The 14,499-nt window shown below is 59.6% G+C and overlaps 1 protein-coding gene across 1 annotated transcript in view; it reads left to right on the forward strand.

Annotated features, from left to right (window-relative positions):
• UBA1 (ubiquitin like modifier activating enzyme 1) overlaps window positions 1–13,017 on the forward strand; it is a 64,208-nt gene extending 51,191 nt beyond the window's left edge. The window contains 7 exon segments of the mRNA XM_080361735.1: window positions 720–783; window positions 3,137–3,225; window positions 3,318–3,410; window positions 5,054–5,245; window positions 8,044–8,145; window positions 10,218–10,318; window positions 12,683–13,017. Of these exon segments, the coding sequence (XP_080217861.1) occupies window positions 720–783; window positions 3,137–3,225; window positions 3,318–3,410; window positions 5,054–5,245; window positions 8,044–8,145; window positions 10,218–10,318; window positions 12,683–12,818 (777 nt within the window). The 3' untranslated portion in view covers window positions 12,819–13,017.
• The last annotated feature ends 1,482 nt before the right edge of the window (window positions 13,018–14,499 follow it).

Genomic DNA, 14,499 nt, shown 5'->3' on the forward strand with positions numbered 1-14,499 from the left:
TGGAGGTGCTATGAGTGGTAATAGAGGTGCTATGGGGGTCCTATGGGTGGTATTGGGGTCCTATGGATGTCCTATGGGTGGTAATGGGGGTGCTATGATTGGTACTGGGGGTGCTATGGGGGGTATGGGGGTGCGCATCCACGTCACCGACCAGGAGCTGCAGAGCGCCGCGCCCGCCATGGGTGAGCACCCGTGGGTGCTATGGGGTGCTATGGGGGTCCTATGGGGTGCTATGGGGGTCCTATGGGTGGTACTGGGGGTGCTATGGGTGGTATGGGGGTGCTATGGGGGGTATGGGGGTGCGCATCCACGTCACCGACCAGGAGCTGCAGAGCGCCGCGCCCGCCATGGGTGAGCACCCGTGGGTGCTATGGGGTGCTATGGGGGTCCTATGGGGTGCTATGGGGTCCTATGAGCGGTAACGGGGGTGCTATGAGTGGTAATGGGGGTGCTATGGGAGTGCTATGGGTGGTACTGGGGGTCCTATGGGTGGCAATGGGGGTCCTATGGGAGTGCTATGGGTGGCACTGGGGATGATATGAGTGGTAATGGGGGTCCTACTGGGGGTCCTATGGGTCGTAATGGGGGTGCTATGAGTGGTAATGGGGGTGCTATGGGTGGTAATGGAGGTGCTATGGGCGTCCTATGGGTGGTATTGGGGTCCTATGGATGTCCTATGGGTGGTACTGGGGTGCTATGAGTGGTATGGGGGTGCTAAGGGGGGTATGGGGGTGCGCATCCACGTCACCGACCAGGAGCTGCAGAGCGCCGCGCCCGCCATGGGTGAGCACCCGTGGGTGCTATGGGGTGCTATGGGGGTGCTAATGGGGTCCTATGAGCGGTAACGGGGGTGCTATGGGTGGTATTGGAGTCCTATGGGTGGTACTGGGAGTGCTATGGGGGTCCTATGGATGTCCTATGGGTGGTACTGGGGGTGCTATAGGTGGTACTGGGGGTGCTATGGGTGGTACTGGGGATGCTATGAGTGGTAATGGGGGTGCTATGGGGGTGCTATGGGTGGTAATGGGGGTCCTATGGGTGGTAGTGGGAGTGCTATGGGGGTCCTATGGGTGTCCTATGGGTGCTACTGGGGGTCCTATGGGTGGTACTGGGGATGCTATGAGTGGTAATGGAGGTCCTACTGGGGGTGCTATGAGTGGTAATGGGGGTGCTATGGGGGTGCTATGGGTGGTACTGGGGATGCTATGCATGGTAATGGGGTCCTACTGGGGGTGCTATGGGTGGTAATGGGGGTGGTATGGGTGGTAATGGGGGTCTTATGAGCAGTAATGGGGTGCTATGGGTGGTACTGGAGATGCTATGAGTGGTAATGGGGGTGCTATGGGTGGTACTGAGGGTGCTATGGGTGGTAATGGGGGTGCTATGGGTGGTACTGGAGGTGCTATGAGTGGTAATAGAGGTGCTATGGGGGTCCTATGGGTGGTATTGGGGTCCTATGGATGTCCTATGGGTGGTACTGGGGGTGCTATGGGTGGTATGGGGGTGCTATGGGGGGTATGAGCGTGCGCATCCACGTCACTGACCAGGAGCTGCAGAGCGCCGCGCCCGCCATGGGTGAGCACCCGTGGGTGCTATGGGGTGCTATGGGGGTCCTATGGGGTGCTATGGGGGTCCTATGGGTGGTACTGGGGGTGCTATGGTGGTATGGGGGTGCTATGGGGGGTATGAGCGTGCGCATCCACGTCACCGACCAGGAGCTGCAGAGCGCTGCGCCCGCCATGGGTGGGTGCTATGGGTGTCATATGGAGTGCTATGGGGGTGCTATGGGTGGTACTGGGGGTGCTATGGGTGGTACTGGTGGTGCTATGGGTGGTACTGGGGGTCCTATGGGTGGTACTGGGGGGGTTATGGGTGGTACTGGGGGTCCTATGGGTCTCATGAGTTCTATGGGGACATTGTGGGCTCTATGGGTGCTGTGGGGCACCCATGGGTGCTGAGGGGTCTCATGGGCACTATAGGGCATCTATTGCTCCCATGGGTGCTGAGGGGTTCTATGGGCCTCATGAGTTCTATGGGGACATTGTGGGTTCTATGGGTGCTATGGGGCACCCATGAGTGCTGAGGGGTCCCATGGGCTCTATGGGTGCTATGGGGCACCCATGGGTGCTGAGGGGTCCCATGGGTGCCCGCAGACGACGGGCGGCTGGAGGACCATGGGTGGAGTCCCATGGGTGCTATGGGGGTTCTATGGGTCTTCTGAGTTGCATGGGGACATTATGGGTTCTATGGGTCCTATGGGGCACCCATGGGTGCTGAGGGGTCCCATGGGTGCTCTGGGGGTTCTATGGGTCTCCTGAGTTCTGTCTGGGGGACATTATGGGTTCTATGGGGCACCTATGCATGCTGAGGGGTCCCATGGGCTCTATGGGTGCTATGGGGCACCCATGGGTGCTGAGGGGTCCCAGGAACTCTATGGGTGCTATGGGGCACCTATGGGTGCTGAGGGGTCCCATGGGTGCTCTGGGGGTTCTATGGGTCTCCTGAGTTCTGTGGGGACATTATGGGTTCTATGGGGCACCTATGCATGCTGAGGGGTCCCATGGGCTCTATGGGTGCTATGGGGCACCCATGGGTGCTGAGGGGTCCCAGGAACTCTATGGGTGCTATGGGGCACCTATGGGTGCTGAGGGGTCCCATGGGTGCTCTGGGGGTTCTATGGGTCTCATGAGTTCTATGGGGGCATTATGGGCTCTATGGGTGCTATGGGGCACCCATGGGTGCTGAGGGCTCCCATGGGTGCTCTGGGGGTTCTATGGGTCTCCTGAGTTCTGCGGGGACATTATGGGTTCTATGGGGCACCTATGGGTGCTGAGGGGTCGCATGGGCTCTATGGGTGCTATGGGGCACCCATGGGTGCTGAGGGGTCCCATGGGTGCTCTGAGGGTTCTATGGGTCTCATGAGTTCTATGGGGGCATTATGGGCTCTATGGGTGCTATGGGACACCCATGGGTGCTGAGGGCTCCCATGGGTGCTCTGGAGGTTCTATGGGTCTCCTGAGTTCTGCGGGGACATTATGGGTCCTATGGGGCACCCATGGGTGCTGAGGGGTCCCATGGGCTCTATGGGTGCTATGGGGCACCCATGGGTGCTGATGGGTCCCATGGGTGCCCGCAGACGACGGGCGGCTGGAGGAGCTCCGCGCGTCCCTTCCCAGCCCCGACGAGCTCCCGGGTTTCCGCATGTTCCCCATTGACTTCGAGAAGGTGGGTGCTGCCCCCCCCCAGCACCCATGGGTGCCCCCCCTCCCCCTCCAGCACCCATGGGTGCCCCCGCCCACCCTCGGGTGCCCCCGCAGGACGACGACACCAATTTCCACATGGATTTCATCGTCGCCGCCTCCAACCTGCGCGCCGAGAACTACGACATCCCGCCCGCCGACCGGCACAAGGTGGGTGCTGGGGCACCCATGGGTGCTGGGGGGTCCTATGGGTGCTATGGGACACCCATGGGTGATGGGGTCCTATTGGTGCTATGGGGCACCCATGGGTGCTGAGGGGTCCTATGGGTGCTATGGGACACCCATAGGTGCTTAAGGGGTGCTATGGGGCACCCATGGGTGATGGTGTCCTATGGGTGCTATGAGGCACCCATGGGTGCTGAGGAGGTCCTATGGGTGCTATGGGACACCCATGGGTGCTTAAGGGGTGCTGTGTGGCACCCATGGGTGATGGGGTCCTATGGGTGCTATGGGGCACCCCTGGGTGCTGATGGGCACCCATGGGTGCTGAGGGGGTCCTATGGGTGCTATGGGACACCCATAGGTGCTTAAGGGGTGCTATGGGGTACCCATGGGTGGTGGGGGCCTATGGGTGCTATGGGACACCCATAGGTGCTTAAGGGGTGTTGTGTGGCACCCATAGGTGATGGAGTCCTATGGGTGCTATGGGGCACCCCTGGGTGCTGAAGGGCACCCATGAGTGCTGAGGGGGGGTCCTGTGGGTGCTGTGGGGCACCCATGGGTGCTGAGGGGGTCCTATGAGTGCTATGGGACACCCATAGGTGCTTAAGGGGTGCTATGGGGCACCCATGGGTGATGGGGGCCTATAGGTGCTATGGGAAACCCATAGGTGCTTAAGGGGTGCTATGGGGCACCCATGTGTGATGGGGGTCCTATGGGTGCTATGTGACACCCATAGGTGCGTAAGGGGTGCTATGGGGCACCCATGTGTGATGGGGTCGCATGGGTGCTATGGGGCACATGTGGGTGCTGTGGGGGTCCTGTGGGTGCTATAGGGCACCTATGGGTGCTGGGGGGGTACTATGGGACACCCGTAGGTGCCTAAGGGGTGCTATGGGGCACCCATGTGTGATGGGGGGCCTATGGGTGTCTATAGGTGGCCATAGGGTACGCATATGCACCTATAGACACCCTATGGGCAACCTGTAGATACACTATAGGCACTTATAGCCACACCATGGGCACACTATGGACACCTACAGACACCTCCTACAGCACCCACCAGACCCCCAGCACCCATGGGTGCCCCATAGCACCCATAGGACCCCATCAGCAACCGCGACCCAGGCATCCGAGAAAAGACCTAAAAAGGGACCCAGGTGTCCGGGAGGGACCAAACAAGGGACCCAGGCGTCCGGGAAAGGACCTAAAAAGGGACCCAGGCGTCCGGGAGCGACCAAACAAGGGACCCAGGCGTCCGGGAAAGGACCTAAAAAGGGACCCAGGCGTCCGGGAGGGGCCAAACAAGGGACTCAGGCGTCCAGGGAAAGCCCTGAAAAGGGACCCAGGCGTCCGGGAGGGGCCAAACAAGGGACCCAGGCGTCCGGGAAAGGCCCTAAATAGGGACCCAAGCGTCCGGGAAAAGCCCTAAAAAGGGACCCAGGCGTCCGGGAGGGACCAAACAAGGGACCCAGGCGTCCGGGAAAGGACCTAAAAAGGGACCCAGGCGTCCGGGAGGGACCAAACAAGGGACCCAGAACCTCCTCGTTCCTCCCCTCTCACCACCCTCATGTCTATACGTCTTATATCTTTACATTCTATACGTCTCACGTCTATACGTTGTACCCGCGCAGAGCAAGCTGATCGCGGGGAAGATCATCCCGGCCATCGCCACCACCACGGGCGCCGTGGTGGGCCTGGCCTGCCTGGAGCTCTACAAGCTGGTCCAGGGCCACCGGCGCCTCAGCTCCTACCGCAACGCCTTCCTCAACCTGGCGCTGCCCTTCGTCGCCTGCTCCGAGCCCCTCGCCTGCCCCCGCAACAAGGTGGGGGGCGCCCCAGGGGAGACCTGCGGGGAGTGGGGGGCTTGGGTGGGGTGGGTTGAGTTGGGTTGGGTTGAGTTGGGTTGAGTTGAGTTGGGTTGGGTTGGGTTGAGTTGGGTTGGGTTGAGTTGAGTTGAGTTGGGTTGGGTTGGGTTGAGTTGGGTTGGTTGAGTTGAGGTCTTGGGTAGGGTTGAGTTGGGGTTGACTTGGGTTGAGTTGGGGTCTTGGGTTGGATTGAATTGGGTTGAATTGGGTTGGGTTGGTTGAGTTGAGGTCTTGGGTAGGCTTGAGTTGGGGTTGAGTTGGGTTGAGTTGGGGTCTTGGGTGGGGTTGAATTGGGTTGGGTTGGTTGAGTTGGGTTGAGTTGAGTTGGGCTGAGTTGGGTTGAGTTGGGCTGAGTTGGGTTGAGTTGAGTTGGGTTGAGTTGGGTTGAGTTTAGTTGGGTTGGGTTGAGTTGGGTTGGGTTGAGTTGAGTTGGGTTGAGTTGGGTTGAGTTGGGTTGGGTTGAGTTGGGCTGGGTTGGGTTGAGTTGGGTTGGGTTGAGTTGAGCTGAGTTGGGTTGGGTTGAGTTGGGTTGGGTTGGGTTGGGCTGGGTTGGGTTGAGTTGGGTTGGGTTGAGTTGAGCTGAGTTGGGTTGGGTTGGGTTGAGTTGGGTTGGGTTGGGTTGAGTTGGGTTGGGTTGAGTTGGGTTGGGTTGGGTGAGTTGGGTTGAGTTGGGTTGAGTTGAGTTGGGTTGAGTTGAGTTGGGATGAGTTGGGTTGAGTTGGGTTGGGTTGAGTTGGGTTGAGTTGAGTTGGGTTGAGTTGAGTTGGGATGAGTTGGGTTGAGTTGGGTTGGGTTGAGTTGAGTTGGGATGAGTTGGGTTGAGTTGGGTTGGGTTGAGTTGGGTTGAGTTGAGTTGGGTTGAGTTGAGTTGGGATGAGTTGGGTTGAGTTGGGTTGGGTTGAGTTGAGTTGGGATGAGTTGGGTTGAGTTGGGTTGGGTTGAGTTGGGTTGAGTTGAGTTGGGTTGAGTTGAGTTGGGATGAGTTGGGTTGAGTTGGGTTGGGTTGAGTTGAGTTGGGATGAGTTGGGTTGAGTTGGGTTGGGTTGAGTTGGGTTGAGTTGAGTTGGGTTGAGTTGAGTTGGGATGAGTTGGGTTGAGTTGGGTTGGGTTGAGTTGGGTTGGGTTGGTTGAGTTGGGGTGAGTTGGGTTGAGTTGAGTTGGGATGAGTTGGGTTGAGTTGGGTTGGGTTGAGTTGGGTTGGGTTGGTTGAGTTGGGGTGAGTTGGGTTGAGTTGGGTTGAGTTGAGTTGGGTTGAGTTGAGTTGGGATGAGTTGGGTTGAGTTGGGTTGGGTTGAGTTGGGTTGAGTTGAGTTGGGTTGGGTTGAGTTGGGTTGAGTTGGGTTGAGTTGGGATGAGTTGGGTTGAGTTGGGATGAGTTGGGTTGAGTTGGGTTGAGTTGGGTTGGGTTGAGTTGGGTTGAGTTGAGTTGGGTTGAGTTGGGTTGAGTTGGGTTGAGTTGGGTTGAGTTGAGTTGGGATGAGTTGGGTTGAGTTGGGTTGGGTTGAGTTGGGTTGAGTTGAGTTGGGTTGAGTTGAGTTGGGATGAGTTGGGTTGAGTTGGGTTGGGTTGAGTTGGGTTGGGTTGGTTGAGTTGGGTTGAGTTGGGTTGAGTTGGGTTGAGTTGAGTTGAGTTGGGTTGAGTTGAGTTGGGATGAGTTGGGTTGAGTTGAGTTGGGATGAGTTGGGTTGAGTTGGGTTGAGTTGAGTTGGGTTGAGTTGAGTTGGGATGAGTTGGGTTGAGTTGAGTTGGGTTGAGTTGAGTTGGGATGAGTTGGGTTGAGTTGAGTTGGGTTGAGTTGAGTTGGGTTGGGTTGAGTTGAGTTGGGATGAGTTGGGTTGAGTTGGGTTGAGTTGGTTTGAGTTGCGTTGGGTTGGGTTGAGTTGAGTTGGGATGAGTTGGGTTGAGTTGGGATGAGTTGGGTTGAGTTGGGTTGAGTTGGGTTGAGTTGGGTTGGGTTGAGTTGGGTTGGGTTGAGTTGGGTTGAGTTGGGATGAGTTGGGTTGAGTTGGGTTGGGTTGAGTTGGGTTGGGTTGAGTTGGGTTGGGTTGCGTTGGGTTGAGTTGGGTTGGGTTGAGTTGGGTTGAGTTGAGTTGAGTTGGATTGAGTTGGGTTGAGTTGGGTTGAGTTGAGTTGGGTTGGGTTGCGTTGGGTTGAGTTGGGTTGGGTTGAGTTGGGTTGGGTTGAGTTGGGTTGGGTTGAGTTGGGTTGGGTTGAGTTGGGTTGGGTTGAGTTGGGTTGAGTTGGGTTGAGTTGGGTTGAGTTGGGTTGAGTTGAGTTGGGTTGAGTTGAGTTGGGTTGAGTTGGGTTGGGTTGAGTTGGGTTCGGTTGGTTGAGTTGGGTTGGGTTGGGTTGAGTTGGGTTGAGTTGGGTTGGGTTGAGTTGAGTTGGGTTGAGTTGGGTTGGGTTGAGTTGAGTTGGGTTGAGTTGAGTTGGGTTGGGTTGGGTTGAGTTGGGTTGGGTTGAGTTGGGTTGAGTTGAGTTGGGTTGGGTTGAGTTGGGTTGAGTTGAGTTGGGTTGAGTTGGGTTGAGTTGGGTTGGGTTGAGTTGGGTTGGGTTGAGTTGGGTTGGGTTGGGTTGGGTTGACTTGAGTTGGGTTGAGTTGGGTTGGGTTGAGTTGGGTTGAGTTGGGTTGGATTGACTTGGGTTGACTTGGGTTGGGTTGCGTTGGGTTGAGTTGCGTTGGGTTGAGGTGAGTTGGGTTGGGTCGGGGTCCCCGCCATGGGGCTGCCCCACATCTCCCCGCATTGTCCCCCCAGTACTACGACGTGGAGTGGACGCTGTGGGACCGGTTCGAGGTGCAGGGGCTGCAGCCCGACGGGCAGGAGATGACGCTGCGCCAGTTCCTCGCCTACTTCAAGGTACTGGGAGCCACTGGGAGGCACTGGGACAGCGCTTGGGGGGCTGGGGGACCCCATGGAGACACCTCAATGGGAAGTGGGGGGAGATGTGGCCACCACCATGGTTGACACCCCCTTGGCCATGGGGCGCTGTGGGTCACCGTGGGGCACCCTTGGGTGCTGGAGACCCCACCCCACATCCCCATGTCCCACCCAGTGTCCCGATATCTCCCATGGAGACACCTCAATGGGAAGTGGGGGGAGATGTGTCCACCACCGTATCTGGCGCCCCCTTGGTCATGGGGTGCTGTGGGTCACCGTGGAGCACCCTTGGGTGCTGGAGACCCCACCCCACATCCCCATGTCTCACCCAGTGTCCCCATATCCCCCATGGAGACACCTCAATGGGAAGTGGGGGGAGATGTGGCCACCACAGTGTCTGGCGCCCCCTTGGCCGTGGGGCGCTGTGGGTCACCGTGGGGCACCCTTGGGTGCTGGAGACCCCACCCCACATCCCCATGTCCCACCCAGTGTCCCCATATCCCCCATGGAGACACCTCAATGGGAAGTGGGGGGAGATGTGGCCACCACCGTGTCTGGCGCCCCCTTGGTCGTGGGGCACTGTGGGTCACTGTGGGGCACCCTTGGGTGCTGGAGACCCCACCCCACATCCCCATGTCCCACCCAGTGTCCCCATATTCCCCATGGAGACACCTCAATGGGAAGCAGGGGGAGATGTGGCCACCACCATGGTTGACACCCCCTTGGCCATGGGGCGCTGTGGGTCACTGTGGAGCACCCTTGGGTGCTCGAGACCCCACCTGACATCTCCATGTCCCACCCAGTGTCCCCATACCCCCATGGAGACACCTCAAGGGGAAGCGGGGGGAGATGTGGCCACCACTGTATCTGCCGCCCCCTTGGCCGTTGGGCGCTGTGGGTCGCCATGGGGCACCCTTGGGTGCTGGAGACCCCACCCCACATCCCCATGCCCCACCCAGTGTCCCCATATCCCCCATGGAGACACCTCAAGGGGAAGTGGGGGGAGATGTGGCCACCACCGTATCTGGCGCCCTCTTGGTCGTGGGACACCCTTGGGTGCTGGAGACCCCACCCCACATCCCCATGCGCCACCCAGTGTCCCCATATCCCCCATGGAGACACCTCAAGGGGAAGTGGGGGGAGATGTGGCCACCACCGTATCTAGTGCCCCCTTTGCCGTGGGGCGCTGTGGGTCACCGTGGGGCACCCTTGGGTGCTGGAGACCCCACCCCACATCCCCATGCCCCACCCAGTGTCCCCATATCCCCCATGGAGACACTTCAAGGGAAAGTGGGGGGAGATGTGGCCACCACCGTGTCTGGCGCCCCCTTGGTCATGGGGTGCTGTGGGTCACCGTGGGGCACCCTTGGGTGCTGGAGACCCCACCCCACATCCCCATGCCCCACCCAGTGTCCCTATATCCCCCATGGAGACACTTCAAGGCGAGGGGGGGGGAGATGTGGCCAGCACCGTATCTGGCGCCCCCTTGGTCATGGGGCGCTGTGGGTCACCGTGGGGCACCCTTGGGTGCTGGAGACCCCACCCCACATCCCCATGCCCCATGCCCCACCCAGTGTCCCCATATCCCCCATGGAGACACCTCAAGGGGAAGTGGGGGGAGATGTGGCCACCACCGTATCTGGCGCCCTCTTGGTCGTGGGGCGCTGTGGGTCACCGTGGGGCACCCTTGGGTGCTGGAGACCCCACCTCACATCCCCATGCCCCACCCAGTGTCCCCATGTCCCCCATGGAGACACTTCAAGGCGAGGGGGGGGAGATGTGGCCACCACCGTATCTGGCGCCCCCTTGGTCATGGGGCGCTGTGGGTCACCGTGGGGCACCCTTGGGTGCTGGAGACCCCACCTCACATCCCCATGCCCCACCCAGTGTCCCCATGTCCCCCATGGAGACACTTCAAGGGAAAGTGGGGGGAGATGTGGCCAACACCATATCTGGCGCCCCATTGGCCGTGGGGCGCTGTGGATCACCGTGGGGCACCCTTGGGTGCTGGAGACCCCACCCCACATCCCCGTGTCCCCCTGTCCCCACAGAAGGAGCACCGCCTGGAGATCACCATGTTGTCCCAGGGCGTCTCCATGCTCTACTCGTTCTTCATGCCGGCGGCCAAGCTGCGCGAGCGCCACGACCAACCGTAGGGCACCCATGGGTGACGGGGGGGCGGGGGGGGCACCCATGGGTGGGGGGGGACCAGTGGGTGGGGGACACGTCCCATGGGTTGGGGTTTGGGGTCCCATGGTGGGGACAGGTGGGGTTTGGGGTGGGGGACACGGCCTGGGGGTCCAAAGGGGACATGGGGTCAGGGGCACCCATGGGTGGGGGTTGGGGTCCCATGGGTGGGGTTTGGGGTCCTATGGGTGGGGGTTGGTGTCCCATGATGGGGACACATCCCAGGGGATGGGGGGGATGTGGGGGCACCCATGGGTGGGGTTTGGGTCCCATGGGTGGGGGTTGGGGTCCCATGGGTGGGGGTTGGGGTCCCATGATGGGGACACATCCCAGGGGATGGGAGGGATGTGGGGGCACCCATGGGTGGGGGTTTGGGTCCCATGGGTGGGGTTTGGGGTCCCATGGGTGGGGGTTGGGTGTCACCATAGGGGGACAATGCCATGGTAGAGGTCACCATGGGCTGATGTCACCCGTGTCCCCATGGCTGGTGACACCCCCGGGTGACACCTGGTGGCACTTGGGAACTGGCCCCAGGTCTCAGTGTCCCCAAGGGTCCGGGTGTCACCCAGGGTCTCCGTGTCCCCTATAGGTCTCAATATCCCTGTGGGTCCCCATGACCCCCATGGTCTCAATGTCCCCAAGGGTCTCATTGTCACCTGAGCTCCCCGTGTCCCCCATGGTCTCAATGTCCCCCGTGGTCTCAATGTCCCCCATGGTCTCAATGTCCCCAAGGGTCTCAGTGTCCCCAAGGGTCTCATTGTCACCCGAGCTCCCCGTGTCCCCCATGGTCTCAATGTCCCCAAGGGTCTCAATGTCCCTGTGGGTCCCCATGACCCCCATGGTCTCAGTGTCCCCAAGGGTCTCATTGTCACCCGAGCTCCCCATGTCCCCCCATAGTCTCAATGTCCCCCATGGTCTCAATGTCCCCAAGGGTCTCATTGTCACCTGAGCTCCCCATGTCCCCCATGGTCTCAATGTCCCCAAGGGTCTCAATGTCCCCAAGGGTCCTGATGTCACCCGAGCTCCCCATGTCCCCCATAGTCTCAAATGTCCCCAAGGGTCTCAATGTCCCCAAGAGTCCTGATGTCACCTGAGCTCCCCATGTCCCTCCATAGTCTCAATGTCCCCAAGTGTCTCATTGTCACCTGAGCTCCCCATGTCCCCCATAGTCTCAATGTCCCCCATGGTCTCAATGTCCCCAAGGGTCTCATTGTCACCTGAGCTCCCCATGTCCCCCATAGTCTCAATGTCCCCCATGGTCTCAATGTCCCCAAGGGTCTCACTGTCACTTGAGCTCCCCATGTCCCCCATAGTCTCAATGTCCCCCATGGTCCCAATGTCCCCATAGTCTCAATGTCCCCAAGGGTCTCATTGTCACGTGAGCTCCCCGTGTCCCCCATGGTCTCAATGGCCCCCATAGTCTCAATGTCCCCAAGGGTCTCAATGTCACCCGAGCTCCCCATGTCCCCCATAGTCTCAATGTCCCCAAGGGTCTCATTGTCACCCGAGCTCCCCTTGTCCCCCATAGTCTCAAATGTCCCCCATAGTCTCAATGTCCCCCATAGTCTCAATGTCCCCCATGGTCTCAATGGCCCCAAGGGTCTCAATGTCCCCACGGGTCTCATTGTCACCCGAGCTCCCTGTGTCCCCCATAGTCTCAATGTCCCCCATAGTCTCAACATCCCCAAGGGTCCCAATGTCCCCAAGGGTCTCAGTGTCACCTGAGCTCCCCATGTCCCCCATGGTCTCAATGTCCCCAAGGGTCTCAATGTCCCCAAGGGTCTCATTGTCACCCGAGCTCCCCATGTCCCCCATGGTCTCAGTGTCCCCCATAGTCTCAATGTCCCCAAGGGTCCCAATGTCCCCAAGGGTCTCATTGTCACCCGAGCTCCCCATGTCCCCCATGGTCCCCATGTCCCCAAGGGTCTCAATGTCCCCAAGGGTCTCAATGTCCCCAAGAGTCCTGATGTCACTTGAGCTCCCCATGTCCCCCATGGTCTCAAGTGTCCCCCATAGTCTCAATGGCCCCCATAGTCTCAATGTCCCCAAGGGTCTCAATGTCACCCGAGCTCCCCATGTCCCCCATGGTCCCCATGTCCCCAAGGGTCTCAATGTCCCCAAGAGTCCTGATGTCACTTGAGCTCCCCATGTCCCCCATGGTCTCAATGTCCCCCATAGTCTCAGTGTCCCCAAGGGTCTCATTGTCACCCGAGCTCCCCATGTCCCCCATGGTCTCAATGTCCCCCATGGTCCCAATGTCCCCAAGGGTCCCAATGTCCCCAAGTTTCTCAGTGTCACCTGAGGTCCCCGTGTCCCCCGCTGTCCCCAGGATGACGGAGATCGTGGCGCGCGTGTCCAAGAAGAAGCTGGGTCGCCACGTGCGGGCGCTGGTCTTCGAGCTTTGCTGCAACGACGACACCGACAACGACGTGGAGGTTCCCTATGTGCGCTACACCATCCGCTGACCCCGCCCACCGCCCCTGACCACGCCCCCGGCCCCGCTGGCCACGCCCCCTCCGCCAGACCCCGCCCACACCCCCCAACCCTATTGGTTGCCCTTTAGTTGTTGTTGTGTCTTGGCCCTGCCCACACACACCCCCCCCCAACCAATATGGGAGGGGGCGGGGCTTGGGGGGGGTGGGGGGGAAGGGCGGGGCCGGGGACCTGCCCAATAAAAATAGACGTTGGCAAAAGGGGGAGGAGCTTGTTGGGGGGGGGGTGGGGGTGGGAGGAAGTGACATGGGGGGGTGTGGGTGATGGCGAAGGGGCGTGGTGCAAGATGGCCGCCGGGTGATGTGGGTGACACCAAGATGGCCACCGGGTGACCCCAAGATGGCCGCCTGGTGACCCCAAGATGGCTGCCTGGTGACATTGGTGACCCCAAGATGGCTGCTGAGTGACCCCCAATATGGCCGCCAGGTGACACTGGTGACATCAAAGTGACCCCAAGATGGCCGCCTGGTGACACTGGTGACCCCAATATGGCCGCCAGGTGACACTAGTGATGTCAAAGTGACCCCAAGATGGCCGCCTGGTGACACTGGTGACCCCAATATGGCCGCTGGGTGATGTCAGTGACCCCAATATGGCTGCCAGGTGACAGTGACATCAAAGGGACCCCAAGATGGCCGCCTGGTGACACTGGTGACCTCAATATGGCTGCCAGGTGACACTGGTGACATCACAGTGACCCCAAGATGGCCACCTGGTGACATTGGTGACCTCAATATGGCCGCTGGGTGATGTGACCCCAAGATGGCTGCCGGGTGACCCCAATATGGCCGCCAGGTGACACTGGTGACATCAAAGTGACCCCAAGATGGCCGCCTGGTGACATTGGTGACCCCAAGATGGCCACCTGGTGATGTCAGTGACCCCAAGATGGCCGCCAGGTGACATCAAAATGACCCCAAGATGGCCGCCTGGTGACATTGGTGACCCCAATATGGCCGCTGGGTGATGTCAGTGACCCCAATATGGCCGCCGGGTGACACTGGTGACGTCAAAGTGACCCCAAGATGGCCGCCAGGTGACATTGGTGACCTCAATATGGCCACCTGGTGATGTCAGTGACCCCAATATGGCCGCCAGGTGACATTGGTGACATCAAAGTGACCCCAAGATGGCTGCCTGGTGACACTGGTGACCCCAATATGGCCGTCAGGTGACACTGGTGACATCAAAGTGACCCCAAGATGGCCGCCTGGTGACATTGGTGACCCCAAGATGGCCACCTGGTGATGTCAGTGACCCCAAGATGGCCGTCAGGTGACATTGGTGACCCCAAGATGGCCGCCAGGTGACATTGGTGACATCAAAGTGACCACAAGATGGCCGCCTGGTGACATTGGTGACCTCAATATGGCCGCCTGGTGATGTCAGTGGCCCCAAGATGGCCGCCAGGTGACACTGGTGACATCAAAATGACCCCAAGATGGCCACCTGGTGACATTGGTGACCCCAATATGGCCACATGGTGACATCAAAGTGACCTCAATATGGCCGCCAGGTGACACTGGTGACATCAAACGGACCCCAAGATGGCCGCCTGGTGACATTGGTGACCTCAATATGGTCACCTGGTGATGTCAGTGTCCCCAATATGGCTGCCAGGTGACACTGGTGACATCAAAGTGACCCCAATAT

This window comes from Nesoenas mayeri (genome assembly GCF_963082525.1).
Source record: "Nesoenas mayeri genome assembly, chromosome: 38".
Taxonomy (NCBI): Eukaryota; Metazoa; Chordata; class Aves; order Columbiformes; family Columbidae; genus Nesoenas; species Nesoenas mayeri.